At 28.7% G+C, this 19339-nt stretch overlaps 3 protein-coding genes across 3 annotated transcripts; 2 read left to right on the plus strand and 1 right to left on the minus strand.

Annotated features, from left to right (window-relative positions):
- Positions 1-1528: 1528 nt before the first annotated feature.
- Positions 1529-3278, minus strand: OCT59_000550 (uncharacterized protein; the record flags this gene model as incomplete). Its single annotated transcript, XM_025318348.2, has 3 exons — positions 1529-2210; positions 2286-2371; positions 2444-3278. 3 exons carry the CDS (start codon positions 3276-3278, stop codon positions 1653-1655), a joined length of 1479 nt encoding a protein of 492 aa, XP_025176464.1. The 3' UTR covers positions 1529-1652.
- Positions 3279-4014: 736 nt separating this feature from the next.
- OCT59_000551 (uncharacterized protein) lies at positions 4015-6527 on the plus strand (the record flags this gene model as incomplete). The annotated part of the gene is made up of 13 exons (XM_066138899.1): positions 4015-4102; positions 4221-4264; positions 4341-4474; positions 4559-4637; positions 4710-4740; positions 5028-5037; positions 5105-5384; positions 5460-5597; positions 5672-5731; positions 6063-6164; positions 6230-6240; positions 6287-6439; positions 6515-6527. The coding sequence occupies 13 exons, from the start codon at positions 4015-4017 to the stop codon at positions 6525-6527; spliced, it is 1143 nt and encodes a 380-aa protein (XP_065988348.1).
- Positions 6528-7558: 1031 nt separating this feature from the next.
- Positions 7559-7834, plus strand: OCT59_000552 (uncharacterized protein; the record flags this gene model as incomplete). Its single annotated transcript, XM_025326369.2, has 1 exon — positions 7559-7834. The coding sequence occupies one exon, from the start codon at positions 7559-7561 to the stop codon at positions 7832-7834; it is 276 nt and encodes a 91-aa protein (XP_025176466.2).
- Positions 7835-19339: the final 11505 nt, after the last annotated feature.

Here is a 19339-nt window from a genome sequence, read left to right on the forward strand (position 1 = left end):
TTTTACGATTGCATTGATTCACCCTTGTGTTTGCTTGGGATAATAAATTTAGGAATTAGATCCGGGTGCTTTCAAGGGGGTGCCAAGATGGTAATTGAAATTAATTTCTGGGAAAAATTTGATAATTTGAACCTTCGGCGGTTCGGCCGATAACGTTGACATGTGACCAGGTGGCTATACCCGCAGTTGCTTTGTATGTAAGACGTAATTTGGTAAAGTCAATTAAATGACAATTGGACAATTGGACAATTGAACTATCGGACTATTTGAACTATGACCAAATTTAAATTGTCACTTTATACCATTATAGGTTAATCATATTAATTTAATGAATTCTAACTAATTTTGTTATTATTATTATCTAGAAACTGTATTAGATACAATATAACCTTTACATCAACACATTTATTTTAACACGTGATTTTACTCCGCCTTAGGGAAAAAAATCTCAACCCCCCTATATATAGTTACACTCCGAAAAAAATAGCGAGATTATAAAAATACTGTATGGTGAGAGGTTCTTTTTTAATAAGCTAATTAGTAACTTGGACCAAACGTAAATGGGCTTATAAGGAAGGATGTAACTATGTCTGTGAGGGGTCGATAGTGGGTCGATTGTATATCAAATTCTTATCGGTACGGATTAGTAGACTATAAATTTGGAGTATATATGTAAGTAATGTTGGTGGAATTTTTACTTTGTATGTATGATTTTTTATGGTACATATATACTTATCACAATATATAATAATAGTATAATAATATGTATGTATTATAGTATGATTTAAATTTTTTATTACGTACAAACGAGTGAAACAACACATAATTATGTTTATTTAAATTTTTATTTTCATATTTTAAAGAAGGAGCTAGCGCCATCGAAAAGGTGTATGACGAGGCTGGTAAAAAAGTATGATTTATATACGTATGTATATACATGTACGTACAGTACGTACGATTTAAAATCATACGTACTAACAAAAAAACAAAAAATGCAATATACATACTGTTTTACAAAATCATACTATAATAAGATCGGATACACCGTAAATTTGAGCCAAATTATAATTTATACTAAGACCAACATCTAATTTTTAACGGAATTAAGATGGCGCAAAATTAAAAAAAAAAAAAATTAAAAAATTTTAATAACCACAAAATCGTCAAGTGCTGGCCAGTGTAACCTAAAAGCTAAAACTTATAAGATTACTGTAATTGCGAAACGGGACATGGAAAATTTGTTGGTACATTGGTATACGCATAATTACAATACCAAATCCATTATAGTCCAACATTGTTTAAATCTACCAAACAATTTTATTCCAAGTTTTATTAAACTAGGTAAAACGGAAATCATTGAAGTCCTTCGCTCGATATGTTCATTATGTTTTTTAATATCCAAGTAGATTTCATAGTATAAATTACAAGTAATTAAATATAAAGTAGAATATAAAAGCTGGAATAAAGACCATGATCAAAATCTCAAAAAATTCAGACTTAGTAAAATTTGAAATCACGTGCAGATGGTGAATGTCAAATTGAAAAGATTCTTGTAAAATTATAAAATTTTAATATTAAAGCAATCGTGTCATCACTGACCGTAGAAAATTACATTTAATAAGCTCTATATTATGAATGAAAATGCATTCACTTTAAATATCATCTGTAACAACAAATAAAAATTGTCCAGCAATAGCACCAAATATTACTAATAACAAAGATGTTTGAGATCTTCTAAAACTATATAAAGCTGCTAATGATAAAACGTACAAAACAGCTGCTACAGAACTATGTTGAGCAGCAACCAGAGTTAATTTATCAGGTGATAACTTTTTTAATATTGCAACATTAGAAATAGAAAATTTTAATAAATCTAATGCCGTTACAGCAATTATACCTACTACGCTACCTGTAATACCATCAAAAAATGCTGCAAGAAATTTATTACGTACTAATTTTTCAAGAATATGATGTCCCATTATTGTAAAGAAAAAGCATGGTGTAAAAATTCCTATTGTAATTAATAAAGCTTCCAAAAATGCCCATCCATGTCCTCCAAATACATAACCTCCATAGTATCCTATGAAAGTAGAAAACATAACTAGTGGTGAGGGTAAGATCTGACCAATAGCAATCGCATCAAGAAAAACTTGTTTTGCCATCCATTTTCCAATACTAACGGCTTCTACTTGCAAGAAGGGTATAGTTGTCTAATATTTTTATAAAAATAATTAGATATTCGTTACGAAATCTAAAACTATTTTTTAAATAATTTATAAACTTACGTATGCTCCTCCAAAAGATAAGCTTCCCGCAAGTAGACCTAAAGCAAATATATGTCCAGGATCGGTTTCTTTTGCTACTCCAATTCCTTTATTATTTATGATTAAATTAAAAGTTAAAATTAAACGATTATATTATAAAAATGCGTAATATAACTAACCTATTGACGTAGGTGACGGAATTCCTTTCTTAAGTCCAACATAAATTCCAAATCCGATAAATTCCAACACAAAAACTGATAATCCGAACCAATACATTTTCCTATCTATAAACATAAATGCTATACCACATACAGCTAACGTAATAAGAAAATTCAAATTCACTGCAGTTTGTATGGCAGATATGATGGCTAAACCAAATAACCACTTATTAAATTGATTATTTTTATGGGATACAAATGAATGCTCTCCAATTTTATGAACAGCTCTTAATACCATTGCGGCTACAATAGGCTGTAAAGCACGAAATGATGCATTAAAATAAATATTATCTAATCCTACTTTAACATATATAAAAGAGAATAATAATATTAATATAAATCCGGGTAAGATAAATCCTAATCCACCAAGTAATCCGCCTAATCGTCCTCTTCCTGCAAGAAAGCCAAAAAACATGCATAATTCTGTCGCTTCAGGTCCTGGTAAAATTTGATAAACACCATAGACTCTATTAAATCTTGCATGAGTTATCCATTGACGTTTTGTAACCAATCTTTCTTTAATAAGAGCAATTTGAGCAACGGGTCCTCCCCAAGCATGAATTCCAAAATCAAGAAATAAGACGAAAATTTTCCAATATGATAAATGTGGTACTTTAGAATTATCTTCAAATTCATTCTCTGGAGTTTCAAAGGTTTCTACTTGAACAACTACGTTAGAATCATTATTCTTATTCTCGTCGTCAGTCTTGGTTGTACCTAACGTAATATCTGTTGTCGATTCAATGTTTTTTTCGACAATTTTAGTAGAATCATTATTAGGTGGGGAGGAAGTCATTATTAAGAAAAAATTTCTTGGTTCAAAAAAAGTTGTTGATCCTAACCAAGCTTATTTATGATTAAATGAGTCTTACCAAAAAAGGTGAAATGTGCAGTATTTTTAATTGTTGCAGAATTGTTTATTGTACTATAAATATATCTCGCGAAAAATTGGAATATTTGATCACTTATCTTTACTAACAATACTACGCAGGTTACAAGATGTACTCATGTACATCGATTACCAAATAAATATCCCCTATCACGCCATTTTTGTGTTAACATCTATAGCCAATAATCAAAGAAAACCTACACGACAGAAAAATTATCCTGATCTCTGGAATGCATTACACACAATATCAGTATTATCCTATTCGACAATAATAATTATTGTAATTACATTATTACTAGGTTTTGGGCAATTACATTCTAGACATTCTAGAATTCTAGAACCAACCTTTTTTATGAAGTACACGTGTTGCCCGAAACCGGATTTATATGCCGGATTCTTTATAATTAGGGTAGAGTTGTCATGTGATAACTTTGCATGTGATACACGTGATATAAGTGATACAATCGACAAAAAATTTGGTAAAACGAACAATTTTTCACATTAAAAATGAATCGTCATGAATCATTTTAGCGTAATGAAGTTATTCCCACGAAACTCTTTATAAAGGATATCGTTCCCAACGATTTAAAATTACCAAAAAGTTTGTTTAAAAAACTTCTTTTAATAGGTAAAAATTTTAAAAATGAATTTTGATGATTCTTTTCGTCGAATGCGACGTACATTCGACGACTTCTTTAATGACCCGTGCTATCGTAAACCTGCGATTGATGGTATGTAAAAATCCTTTTTAAAAAGAAGTAATCTACGGTCGATTAACTATACTAGATGTTGAATTTTGATGGCGCAGCACTTTGATAAAATTTTGATTATCTGTTATACATCATATAGTTTATAACAAGTCTGATGAATATGTTTTGCACGCTGATGTTCCGGTAAGGAAATTTATTAATTGTTAATTATAATTTTAAAAGTTCTTTAATTACTTATATCTTATATTTTTTAAAATAGGGAATACAAAAATCTGATGTTAATGTTGAACTTGTAGGTGACAATAACCTAGTCATCGAAGGTGAATTTAAACCATATAAAGGTTTCGATAGAAATAAATTACTTGTGAATGAACGTGATTGTGGAAAATTCCGGTAAATTTTTATTTTTTAAAGCCTTTTGATGAATACTTATTATAACTGATTTATTTAATATTTGCAAATTTAATGATTTGTTAGTCGAGAGATTTTTTTATCTTGTGATCTACAAGTTGATAAGATGTCTGCTGTGATTGAAAATGGAATCTTGGAAGTTAGGGTAAATTAAATGTGTAAATTTGATCAGATAATTAAATGGGACTAATTACTATTTGATTGTTAAATTTAATAGCTTCCTAAAGCTCAACGAACCAGCTCTACCGGTAGAAAGATCGAGATCAATTAATTATTATGAGAGTGGTTTTCTAGATGACACTTATAGAATATGAAATATGTAAATCAATAGCATAGCTGATAGCTCTCATTTAATTTTACACAAATTGGTCTAAATATTTGTTTACAAATAATTGAATGTGTTATTTTAAGAATGTTTTCAACCAATAAATCCCTTGTAATTTACCATGTCCAGTTTATGATTTTTTAATTCAATATCTATATTTGTCATTGTTTATTTTTTTTCGCCCTAAAACATTCGATCAGTGTTGACAAGCATGGGAAAGGTTGTATATTATAATTGTTTTGAATACAAGATAATATTTAATTAATAATTTTTAATTTAATTTTTAGATGGTGTCGTAATTCTGCTAATGGAATTTCCTTAGATGCACGACCAACAGTTATTGCTTTTGTTAGAAAGCTTAAATTAGTTATTACTATTGAAGAATTTAATCAATTAGAACAAGATTTTATTAAATGGATTTTAACTAACAACTTAACAAAATTACTTTCTTACTATAAAAAAGAATGGCAGTCATGCCAACAACTTTGGGCAAATATTTATAAACCAAAATTTGTTACAGGTTGGATGGTTAATGAGACAAATAATTTAATAGAAAGATTTTTTTCTGTGAGTATAGTAATTATAAATGTAATATTATCTTCTTAATTATATAATTTACTAAATTAATTATTTAATTCCTAGACATTAAAGTGGAAATTTTTGCATGGAAAGAAAAACAAAAGGATAGACATGCTAATAAATATTTTAATAAATCAATGCTCTGATTTTTTTACTATTCGATTTTACACTCAAATTAATCAGCAAATTTTTAATGAAAAAGTAAGTAACAGTATTTATTGTTTTAAATAATTTGTTCTAATATTAATTTTTATTTTTATTTTTATTTTTGATAGAAATTTAATGAAATTAAATCTCGTGAACTTAAAGCACGTGAAATTGCAGAAAATAATACTGTATGATTGACATTATAGATCCAATGAATGGATATTGTATTGTTTAAAAGTCAATCAAATTCGTCCAAAGTATATGAGGTATATTTATGTGATGGATCTTATTGTAACTGTCAAGACCAGTCTTAAACATATCCGTGCAGCGGCTAGTGTTCTTGGAGGGTTAGAAATATGGAATCTATCATTAGATTCTGAAAGGATAGCATTTTATCAAAATAACAACATCAATATACCTTAAATTCAAATACTGCTAATCAATTTCATGAAGAAACTCCGGATCAAAGTCAAAATTCATTAAATTCAAACGCTAATCCTAATCAACTTTTATGTGAAGAACTGGAAGGATTTAAAAATAATTATACAAAGAATACAAAATATACCAAATACAGACAATGGAATTGAAATAAAAAAGCAAGCAGAGTTTCAAATGAAAGAAGTAAGAAAATTTTATTCATTTTTTGTAGTTACCTAAATATATTATTAATAAAATTTTTGTTAAAGTTTTTTAGATCGTAATAAACTAAAAATTACACCACACTCATTTACAAGATCACACAGAACAAATAAAACCCAAGAAAACAAGGAAAATTCTTCTTGGATACCAAATAAAATTCGTGGGAAAAGACCTACAAATGTTTTGGGAAAAAATAAGTTAAATGTTAAAAGAAGAAAGGACGATAATGATATTATCGAAAATGCACTTAAAGAAAGGTAATAATTTAATTTGTACAGTAGAGAAAAATTACTTTTAGCTAATCTAACGTAATCTTTACTTGTTACATACAGTACACAGATTTAATAACTACATTTGGAATCTTGAGTTTTATTTGCAACGCGTTTAATTTTTCAAACAAAAACTTTAATAAACGTTAAAGTCTTATTCCTTTAAACTAAATTTGAAACAGGAATAAAAATATCTAATACGATCACTAATTCACAAAAAATCCGTGGCTCAGCTCAATGCTGATAAGCTGATTATCATTATGACAATTTGTGACACCTGCTTTGTTATAATACGCGTCTTTTGCTAACAAACAAATTCTAGCGCGTCTATTCTTTTTTACCTTTTGCATAATAGCAGAATAACTTTTTTACACTTTAAAATGGAGGGACCAGTGGAAGATGGAAAAAAACAACCCTTTCCTCGTCACAGGAACTCTGGTAAACTACTGTGTATGGTGACGTCGTAGATAATGATGAAATATTCACCTTTATTTTGCATGACCTGCAGGAAAATCAGATAACTGACAAGTACTTTGATTCGAAAAACTCTATGGAGTGGGATATCGTCGAGTTCCACCATTTTTTATAGAAAAAAACAAAGATAGACCGGAGAAGCTTGATTACAAGACGGCTGCAGACAAACTCACCAGGTGTTTGCGAGATATTGTGAGCACATCAGTCAGTGCCGATACGATAAGGCAGGCATTAATTCTTCAGGAAAAGCTAAGGTGAGTGTAGATTTTTCTTGTACATATGTGATGTTGCAACTGGATAGAAGTTCTCTTAGGCCGTGGCCATATCAACGGTTTAGTTGATTTGGCTCTCTACAACTACGCGGGAATTCTGCTGATGTACCGTTTATGATCTGTTGATCGTTGTGGACGGCTAGCTTTTAGCAATAAGGTACTTTAATTGTATTAGCAACTGCGACTACGCGGGAATTCTGCTGATGAACTGTTGATCGTCGTGGCTGGTTGTAGCACTTTATTATTTGTAATTATATATTATTAAACTAACAACTACATAGCGAGCACGTCGAAAAGGAGATAAGATGTGGGTATCCGTTGAAGTCGAGCTAAAAGAGAAGAAATTAACAAATCTTCAGATATGCATGAGAAATGTTATCGACATTTTATAATAGAGCTTACATACGAAATTATTTTACTGCAAAATAAGTTACATGGACTACTACAGGCAACGCAGGAGAGTCAAAATTATGCAAGTACGTTAAATCGCGGTGCCTTGAATAGGCTAGAGGATGTCATTGATTCAAATAAGCATAAGAGTGAACCTATTGATTTGAAGAGAAAGATATCTAAATCATCTATAAGTGACCATAATAATAATGACAGAAAAATATTTACACATGTATTATTTGCTTAGAAAAATCTTCACGATCAGGAGAAAGTAATTAATGTGATGACCAATGAGCATCGCGGTATAAAAGAAAAGCAATTCACATGAATGAATGTAACCTACTGTTAAAACAGTAAAACCCATTACATAAACAATACATGTAATGATCATAAAGCATTTAAAGTTTCGAGTTTACTCAATTAGACCCAATTATTCGATTATCGAAAATCGAAAATCGAATTTTAGAATTCAAAAGATTTTAATCGCGTTAATCGATTTCCAATCCCTAATAGGAATAAACCAAAAGATCTTTTTTACAGATATCATACATGAAATAAGTCAGACATAATAATCTTCGCATACTGTATATTCAGAAGAATAATGCACTGTACAACTCATTAACTCAATTAAGTGTTAACCTTTTTTACCTTTTAAACATTGTTTTATCTTATAAAATACTGTTGGGATAGAAACATGATAAGATTTTGATTACAAATACATTGTGTATGATACTATTAACTTATGATGAAATACAAAATATGAAAAAAACTATCAGAATAGTAAATTGATTTTGCACGCCCAAATTTCACAATTTTTAGAATTTTCTTGGTTTAACCTTGACAATGAAATCTTCAGCAGTGTTAATATATTCACGTCTAAGTTTAAGTGGTGCGTTGATATCAGCCATTTCAATATCATATTTTCTGAAATATATCATTAGGGATTTTAATTCAATAATCGCCAACTTTTTTCCCGGACATATTCTGATCCCTCCTCCAAACATAGGGAAAACATTTTTCGCTTTTTGTTTTTCGAGTAAATATTTGTCACTTTCTTCAATCTTGTACCACCTATCAGGATCGAATTTATCAGGGTCGGTCCAATTATCCTTGTGTTTCATTATTGCAGAATAAAGCATTAGAAATCGAGTTGACGCTGGCCAGTCGTATCCTCCGACATTATCACTTTCGGTATTTAACCGATGCATCATGAACGAAACAGGGCAATTACGAAACACTTCGTTGATAACTGCCTCGCAATATTGTAATTCTTCAAGGTTTTCATATGTTACAAGTTTTGTTAAGTCATTTCCGAGAACTGCATCCAATTCACGTCGTACTTTTTGTTTCACTTCAGGATAACGTCCGAGATAATATACAATGAAGCAAAACACATTAGCCACCTATATGATTAAGATTAAAAAGAGGTGAATTTATAATCTTAATGTTTTCTTAAATATAAAACTCTTATTTACAGTTTCAGTTCCACCAAGCAAACTATCGAGTACCATTCCACGAATCTCTCTGTCAGTCGCTGGTCTTAATAAATCAGCACCGGAACGTTTTACCGTGTTGATATCACGTGGCGTATTCGCGGTTATATAGGATGTCACCATGTCGTGACGAAGAGGCTGATCTAACGGTGTATTCTCAATTTCAGCTTTTCTTTCTTTAACAACTTTACCTAACTTGTTAAGCAAATAATCCTTGTTTTCCAAATAACTTTTCCACTTTTCGCGAATAAATGGAACATAATGAAGCACAAACTGTTTACAAACTGTAAGATAAATCAGTCCCCTTACGTAAGTTTCAACTGACTTAACGAACTTATCAGATTCCTCAACCGTTTCAACCGTTTCTACTTTTTTTCCTTTTAAAGTATTGTCACTTTCAAGAATGGAATTATAATAAGAAGCAACAGAATTATTTTTTATGCCGGTTGTAACTTTGAAAATTATCTCGTTTGTAAATCTATGCATCCATCTACTAAGATCTAATTCATAATTTTCTCCAAGGTCAACCCAATAAGATTCCATTTCTTTACATAATACGTTTACCCATTCAACAGCTTGATAATTAAAATTCGGTGTCAAAATAGATTGATCAAAAAATTGACGATTAAACTTCCAAGATTCAAAATCATTGTTACTGCCTATTCCTACTCCATATAACTCATATTCAATAAATGCTTCATCTGTGACAAATCTAGTGAAGAAGTTAGATTTCGTTGAAGGCATATTCAACTTATCAGTCAAATCTGCTCTACATAATACGATATTACGTTCACCTGCCAAATATATTTCGAACATGTCTCCGTACTTTTTATGCATTGACGTAAAAAATTCATTAAATCCCATTCCAATACTTAGATGAAAGTTACCAATAAGTGGAAGTGGGAATGGACCGGGTAGAGGGTTCTTACGGGTAAAATAACGATAATAGAATCGAGATACATAGATAACTATCAAAGTTACCAAAAGAGAAGAAATCCCAAATAAAGAAATCATTGTTAGTTGAACTATTGGAAAAGCGTTTCGTGTGAAATCTGAGATGAACTGTAATCTGGAATCGATTTTTATAGTTTTGTAGCATGAATAATGATATTTTTTTGGTTTAACAACAATTTTTCATTATCATTGTACAGTACAACGATAAATAAAACTATCCGGAATACATATCATACATAGTTAAGATCGCTCATAAATAATTATCAACTGTTTATTAGTCCGGAGCGGTCTATCAATGTTAATCGGAGTCGATGCTGGTTGGGCCTTCACCGTTACATAAAAACCTCAATAAAGCAAGAACTGGATCGTTGATTTTTTTTTAGTTAAGATCGCTCCGGATTTAACACGGCTTTGCCGTTCCCAAAAACTAAGGAGAAAAAATATGATAGTACCTTATAAAATGTTTATTAATTGTACAGTGTAAATAATTACATAATAATTATATAAAATAACGTAATGGTTATTGCCAACTGTAAATAGCAACCAAATTTTTTCTTAGAAGCAAAATTATACCCATGATCATCATAGCTGATTACACTGATTTCGCCTGTATTCTAAGAATAACTATGATATACATTTATCTGCTAATTAAACATAGAGTCACTTATCACATCAGTATTATGTATATACATCGATGGATTTTTTTGTAAATTATTCCACCGGTATAAAAAAAGTATAAAAAAGTATAAGATCCATCGGCGTATATGCCATACACAACGAGATAAACCTGTTATTCCATGGGTATCTAATAAATACTCCATATAAACTGATGCCTTGGGGGAGGGGAGCATCGGTGAATATTTCAGTTATTCATTGATACCCATGGAATAACAAGTATATATTAAGACTATTGATTATAAGACATTAAAACTTTCGGATGCTAGACATACCTCAATAAGGAAAATTCCATTATCTAGACAAATGCATCTTTTTTGCCAATCACGATTAACAATATTCTAGAGTTTTTTGACATCTACTGCTATGAAAATGATGTTGTGCCCCAATCCCTGTAAAAAAAGTCAATCCATTTTTTTTATTCCATCTTTTTTCCATAAAAGGAGGCCCGTTAAAGCGGGGTAGAATCACGTGATTTAAAATTATTATGATTTGATAAATTATTTATAAACTAAAATCAAAGTGAACTTGAAAATCATTAAATAAGTGTATTTCTGCCTGCTCTGCAAGTTTACTTAGGAAGGAAAAGTGGATTTTGAACAATGTTTTTAACTTTATATATGAGCAAACGAACTTTGCTGATCATACCCACAAAAGGATAGATCAATTTTAACGAAATTGAAAAAATTGAATAAATCGAAAACGGTGTTCTAAACCTCATTCTGTGCTCTAAGTAAACTTGTAGAACAGGTCAAAATGCACTTAATATATGTTTATTTGGAAGGTTTCATATATAATAAAGAGTTTTATTTTAAAAAAAGAAAAATTTCGAAAGTCACGTGATTCTGCCCTGCTTTAGCGGTCCTCCATAAAAGGCTCATATTTCCAGAATTAATAGCTTTATATCACAGAATTTATTGAATTATTTACATTTTCTGTGAATGAATCTGTGAAAGGCTCATTTTTACGGAGTTTTTACAGAAATAACGGATAAAATTTTTTATAGGGAATGTAATTTGATATTTTTGGAAGAAGACATCCATTCAAGAAAGGGAGCGATATTTGATCATAGGTTCCTCATTAAGAATTTTCTTGGTTATCTGACATCTAGCCTAGAATTTGCGATTTTTCTTAAATTCTCAAGCATGTTTTAGTTTTATAATTCTTTCTAAGAATTCAGCATGTCCTGGTAAGGAAGTGAAAAATATTTTTGATGTAACAATATCTAATGCTAATAACAATCAAGTATCTTCACTCATAGAGGCAATTAGAACCCATCATCTAAATCAATTTTAAAATACAGGTTGGCTTTATATAAGATCAGCTTCATATCTGATAGCATCGTAATTCACAACTTAAGTAACAATAAATACTTCAAAGTAGATGGCACAATAAGAATGGAACTGCAAGACACAATTTTTAGTCATTTTTCCATTCAGCCTCAATGTATCTATTCCAGTAAATGTTATCGTGTACGCTTCTACTAAAATGGTACCAGAAGTATTAAGCATCATATAACAGTAATATATTCGCAAATTTTTTTTGTATTAGTTGTTTCTCCAACAATGATTTATTTTTTAAATAAAACATATATTATGTTCTTTGTCATAAATCTCAATAAATGTTATAATCTAGGGGTAGATAAAATAAATAGGGGCTAACTTAAATGTTACACAGGCTAAGCTTTTATAAATTGGTTATATAACCGAATTTTTATATTAAAATTTCACTTTTTTTTATTTTTTTGATACGTACGTATAGAAAAGCAGTCAATTTCAGAAGTCAAAGTTGCACAGTCAACTCTCTTTATAGTCACACATTTGGGACAGTCCATATTTGGTGATTATAAAGAGATGTGACTATATAAAAAATTTCTTATATTAGTATATCATAATTCCGGCCAAAAATTAACATAATTTTAGCTAAAATTATACTCAAAACTTTATTGTATCGTAACTCCGCCAATATTAATCGTAGAGAGATGATCTTACCGCCATTCGATTCGTCTTGATGAGACGGTTCTAATGGTATAAAATACATTGAAATCCAATCACTAGATTAATTTTCAAAATTAAAAAAATATTAATGGTTTTTGTGTAATAACTCTGCCAATATTGATCCTAGAGAGACAATCTTACTACCATTCAATTCGTCTTAATGCGACGAATCTAATGGTATAAAATAAATTGAAATCCAATCACTAGATCAATTTCCGAAATTAAAAAATATTAAATGGTTTTTAAGTAGTAACTCCGTCGATATTGATCACAGAGAGATGAGCTTACCACCATTCGATTCGTCTTGATGAGGCGATTCCAACGAGCTATTAATCGTCTTTTTACAATCACTAGGTACCGAGAAATTTAGCAAAATGTTAAATGGCGCAGTAAACGTAAATCAAGAAATATAATAATACCGATGCTTAACATTTTGTTGAATAACTCATCAGCCAGTGATCGCAAAAGGATAAAACTACCACCATTCGATTCATCTCAGTGAGATGATTCTAACAAGCTATGATACATCTTTGTACAATTATTAAATGCCAAGTTATTTAATATATTCTTTATATAACTGTGATTATAAACGGTTCTTTTTAATATAAGATTTTTGAGGATAGGTGTGATAGTGACTATAGATAGATTGTGACTATATAGGATAGTTTTTAATAATAAAGTGTTTTGAACATTCAACTGGTGTGACTATATAGTAGAATATAACTATAACGGGAGTGACTATAGAGGGAGTTGACTGTATATACTAGCTCTATATAAGCAATTAAAATTAGATCACAAAGTTAAAATTATATTCTTTTTTTTTTGACATTTCAAGAAGTATATATTAAATGTTTTATGTAAAATGTTTTAAATTAGCTTTTTCTTTTTATTATTTTCAAATGTGTAATAAAATTTTATATGTTTTTAAGGTATTTAAACAGCTGATCCAAAATTTAAACAATATAGAAAAAAATATTTTCATTACTGATTTATCATTTTTTTTTTTCACAGATAATATTGATTATCAGAAGATTTTTTACTTTGAACATAAAGTAATACCATATTCATCCAAAAATAAACAACAACTTTTGTATGTAATGCAAGCTAGTGTTCCGCATGAATCAAATTTCTCCTCTGAAATTTGATTCGATTCGGACTCGATTCAGACTCGATTCAACCCCCAAAAATTATTATCTCAGGATCCAGTGATCCAATTTTGATGATCTATTTTTAATCGATAGGCCTCGTTGCTCTGATCAAAATAAAAAAATGATCGTTGAAATCGGACTGCTAGATCAAAAGATATTTGCAAAATACGTTTTTCTTATTCGGAAGCAATCAGGGTCACACCGTGTCATGAATCGATTCGTGCGGAACACTAATGCAAGCCAACTGGCCAAAATTTAGTAATGCAGGCCAAAAAATTCCATAATTCTGTCTATGTTACTTATTTTCTGATAAATATGGTATTTAATTTTAATAGTAAACATATAGTAATTTATTTTATATTATGACTATACATAAAACTGAAATTGGTTAATTTTAACCTCTGAAATGGTCGAAATGGTTGAAATGATTTTGACTTGAACCCCTCTAAAAGTCGAAAGTCGAAATGGTCAAAATTACGTCATAGTCATATGATTTTATAGTAAACAATAATATTAAAATTCAAAGTTAACGAACTTCGCATCCAGTAATTCGATTTTTATGATCTTTACACAGTTAGATTTAGCTCATTGAGAGAATCCCAATGATATGTATTTCATATTTGTAGCATCAATATTGACAGAGTTATTCACATTTAAAATTGGTATTAAATAGTCTTATAATTTTTATAGTAAACAATAATTTTAAAATTTAAAGTTAACGATCTCCGCATCCAGTAATTCGATTTTTATGATCTTTACATAGTTAGATTCAGCTCATTGAGAGAATCCCAATGATATGTATTTCATATTTGTAGCATCAATATTGACAGAGTTATTCACATTTAAAATTGGTATTAAATAGTCTTATAATTTTTATAGTAAACAATAATTTTAAAATTTAAAGTTAACGATCTCCGCATCCAGTGAATCGATTTTTATGATCTTTACGCGGTTGGATTCAGCTCATCGAGAGGATTCCAATGATATATATTTCATATTTGTAGCATTAATATTGACGGAGTTATTTACATTTAAAATTTGGTATTAAATAGTCTTATAATTTTTATAGTAAACAATAATTTTAAAATTCAAAGTTAACGATCTTAGCATCCAGTGAATCGATTTTTATGATCTTTACGCGGTTGGATTCAGCTCATAGAGAGGATTCCAATGATATGTATTTCATATCTGTAGCATCAATATTGACAGAGTTATTTACGTTTAAAATTTTATATTAAATTATAATTATAAAAATCACATGACTATAATGTAATTTCATATGGGCCAATTTGACGCATCTTCGATTTTGTCACAACATGATTATCATGATAATTATAAATAATTAAATATTTATTATACAAACTACAAACTACATATTTTTCACGTCCTGATGGTAAACCAGTTGTCTATTTGCTGCAAGCTTTGTTTTAAAGCTTTTACAACTTCCCAAAAATTATTTGTTTATGAAAGGAATAAACATTCACATAATAAAACAATACCCCACTTTTATTTTCTTTCTTGTCCTTCTTCAGAACAAATGTTTTTTTACATTAACTCCCTTATAGTTCTCATTAAAAAAAAGTTGGGTTTTTCTCGACACTCTATTGGAAAAAAACGTTTATCAATCGATATATTCCTAAAAAATATATTTGTATATCTATTTAAAGATGAAGAAAATCTCAGATATAGTTCTGCTAAGCATAAATATCAATGTTATTTTCAGGGCTAGGGGGAAAGACCAGACTTAAACAAATACTCCAATATGATCAGTAGAGTTTTTAGCAAAATCCTCTAACTAATACTAAAGGTTATGTTTTACTTGAAGATTATGAAAATATGTATCAAGTTAAATTTATATGGAATCAGACGGTATTATCAGAGAATAATAAAGAATTCACATTAGAAAGAATGACGTGTAATTTTATTACTGATTTGGAAGAATTTGAGGAAAAGTAATAGATCTATATTTTTTTATTTATTTGTTTTTTTTTAAAAAAAGTATACATTATTTATCTTTAATTTTTTTTATTACAGTAATATAAATCAAGCACCTACACCAACAAATACGCAAATTTCAATATCTCAAGAGAATCCATCATTTTTATCCAACTACTTGAAGTAGCCTATTGAGAAGAAGTTTCGTTACATTTTACTACAGCCACCACTTCAAAATATAAATCAGAGTAAGTTAATTTTACCTTTATTTATTTTCTTTATCTCCTGCATCAATATGTCGCATTTGAATTTCTCATGGAGTATTATTTATTAAATAATACAACTGACGGTTTTCAAATTTCATTATATCATGTACTACAGGTTTTTTTTAATTTTGCCACCCATAGTTGTTCTGCCAAAAAATAATCTAACCTAAAATTAAAATAATTAAATGTATAAATAATAATAATAGATAATTAGCCAATATAAACAGCTTAAAAATAAATAATAAATAAATAAATAAATGTAACGTACCTGATTATAGTTTTTTTTTCAATACTTGAAGTAGAAAAAAGTTAATTTTTATCCTTTAGATTTTGCAAAAATTCTGGGATGTACTGGAAAAAAATATGCATATAAGGAGTAACATCCTCTTTTCTATATAAACCTGGTATTTGTGATAATGAATTTAATTGTTCTTGACTTGGCCAATAAAATAATTTAATCCATTGCTTTGCTTTATTTTCAAAATTATCAATTTCAGAATTCGTTAGGTTAGGACTTTGTAAAACTAAGTATAATTCATAAAAATTATGCTATAGTTTTTGAATATCTTCACCGCATTAGGAAAATATTGCAGAACCTTTTTCTTGTCAGGTCCCATTAATGAAGTCCAATTCTACTTGCCACTATTTGATCTTGATTTAAAAAATTCAAAATGAACTTTAAATGATTTCATGGTTTGTTCAATTTGATTTTTAATTTCTCGTTCAAATTCCCTTTTTTTAAACAAATCATTGAAAAAGCATTCCATTAATACATCAGAAATACGTAATAATAGATGTAACAGGATCCTGAACAATATATATAAAGGTAGGTTTTGAGTTTAACCAACATATAAAAATTTTTCCTATGTAAAATTTATTATTGCTTATTTGATAACATAATTTTTAAATAGTCAGATATAATTATGCGTAGCAGAGTATTAAATTATTAATAGTCAGATATATATTTGCATAGCAGGATAGATTTTTTTAATATATATATATTGTGCCTCAGATCAATTCTTGCCTCAGATTGAAGCTCACGCACCTCACATTGAGATTGTCACCTGACACACCTCATTTGAATCATTCAATAAAGTCTGTTATAAAGTAAACTTTTTTTCTCATTAATTAAACCACTTTTTGTAACATAAACAAACTTGTGCACCATAATGAGTTACATGTTTCCTGAAATATTTATGTAAATCCGATTTATATTGAAGTTTATATTTATGTTTTATCTGAAAAATAATTAAATTTTAAGTCATTTTTCAAATGAAAAGATTTAATAAGTATGATTCCAATTAATCTGAAATTATAGGATTGTATACTTAAAATAATGATAAATAAGTTTACTTAGTACTTAAAAATACATTAAAATTGGAAATTTTGATGTTTAATTATAGCTCATTTTTATTAGCAATTGAGGTACGTCAGATGACAATCTCAATGTGAGATGCGTAAACTTCAATCTGAGGCAAGAATCAATCTGAGGCACAACATATATATAATATAATATCTGATATATATTTACATTTTTCACATTAAAAAAAATTAATAAAATATATAAACAAAGTTATAAATATATTTGTGTAAAAAAAAGTTACTATTTTTAATACAAAGAATAAGTTAATTGTATACGTAATATAGGAATCATTTTGAGACGTAATTGTGTAATGTGTTTTTGATAAAACAAATACGTGTCCACGTAACAGTAAAATTATAAATCATATACGTGTTCATGTAACAATAAAAAAATATATATTGAAAATGAAAGCAATAGGTGGATGGGAAGGGAAAAATAAGTGGTTTTCTGTTTTTTTATAATTTTACACTATAATTTTTGTAATAATCAATAAAAGTTATTTCATTTTTACTTAGAAAATTTTTTAAAAATATTTTTTTTAACAAATTTCACAGTAAATTTTAAAAATAAAAATTCCACGTATTGGTGGCATTACAAAAAACATGAATAAATCCATAAATATCTATTCAATCATAATAAATATTTATATATATAAGTAGATTCGAACCTGCTGAACAACTTTACTTAAGACAGTTTCAGATGTTTCCTTTGACTAAAGTGCTTAAATTACGCTCTGAAGTTACAGAACAAATATACGAAATATTAATAAAAAACATTTATAAAAGAATGGCCAGAAATGATGTCATTTCCTTAGGGGGGAAGGGTTAAGACCATGATGATGTTACACACCTTCCATTTTTAGACACTTGTAGTTAATATAATTCTAGCCAGAATTGTGTTTTAATTTTACATTTCCTAAAATGAATGATGATATAAAGAGAGAGAGGTCAAAAATCCTAAAATTTAAATTACGTCATTTCTGGCCATTCTCTAAGTTGTAATATTACAAAAAAATAATAATAGCTTTATCTATACATTATTTCAAAAATTTTTGTTTTTTTAGTTTTTTTTATATACATATTTTATAAAAAAAATTATATATAAATATATATATGTTATAAAATAAATTGCTTAGCAGTGTAAAAAATTTATGGGTTAGATAAAAGTTTGCTTAGCAGATATGAAAAATATTTGCTTATTGACCTTAGTAAATTTTGAATTTTTAACTGACCTATATATATATTGTTTGGGGTCCTGATGTAACTCATCTGGAATGTAATTTTCTTGTTTAATAATAGGAAATAGCAATGGTTTTTTTTGACCTGTGAAAATTTTAAGATTAATTCGAATTTTTACATAATTATTTTTATAAATTTACACTTACACTTTGTGTTTTTATAAATTGGCCAGTATAAATCCATGTTCTAACGAACACTTGCCTCATAATCGCAAAATAGACAAAAATATTTTGAATTCAGTGCACCTAATCCCATTATATTGTACATAAACTTCCAGTCAGCTGAAAAAAAAAACTCAATTAGCCAGTGCATACCGCTAATGGAAATCCCATTTTCTTGAAGATCTTGAAGTTGATATTTAAATAGATTTCCAACTTTGGCTAATGTTTCGTTTCTTTCTTTACTTATATATAAACAAAAACTGATTTTTTATTATTTAGTAAATGTTCCAAAAAGAATTTATAAATTATATTACTTATACTAATGATCAGGTTTTAACACATTGCCTTTTTCATTAATAAACACACAGTCATCATAACATGATTCTGTTTACAACCCACATTTCTTCCATCTCCACCAAGTTTCAAATTAATTGTATTTCCTGGTTAAAGAATTGGTGGGTTTGAACTATTCCAAATAAGAATAAGTATTTGAAGGAGATTTCTAATAGATCAATAAACACC

This window comes from Rhizophagus irregularis, chromosome 1 (genome assembly GCF_026210795.1).
Source record: "Rhizophagus irregularis chromosome 1, complete sequence".
NCBI lineage: Eukaryota > Fungi > Glomeromycota > Glomeromycetes > Glomerales > Glomeraceae > Rhizophagus > Rhizophagus irregularis.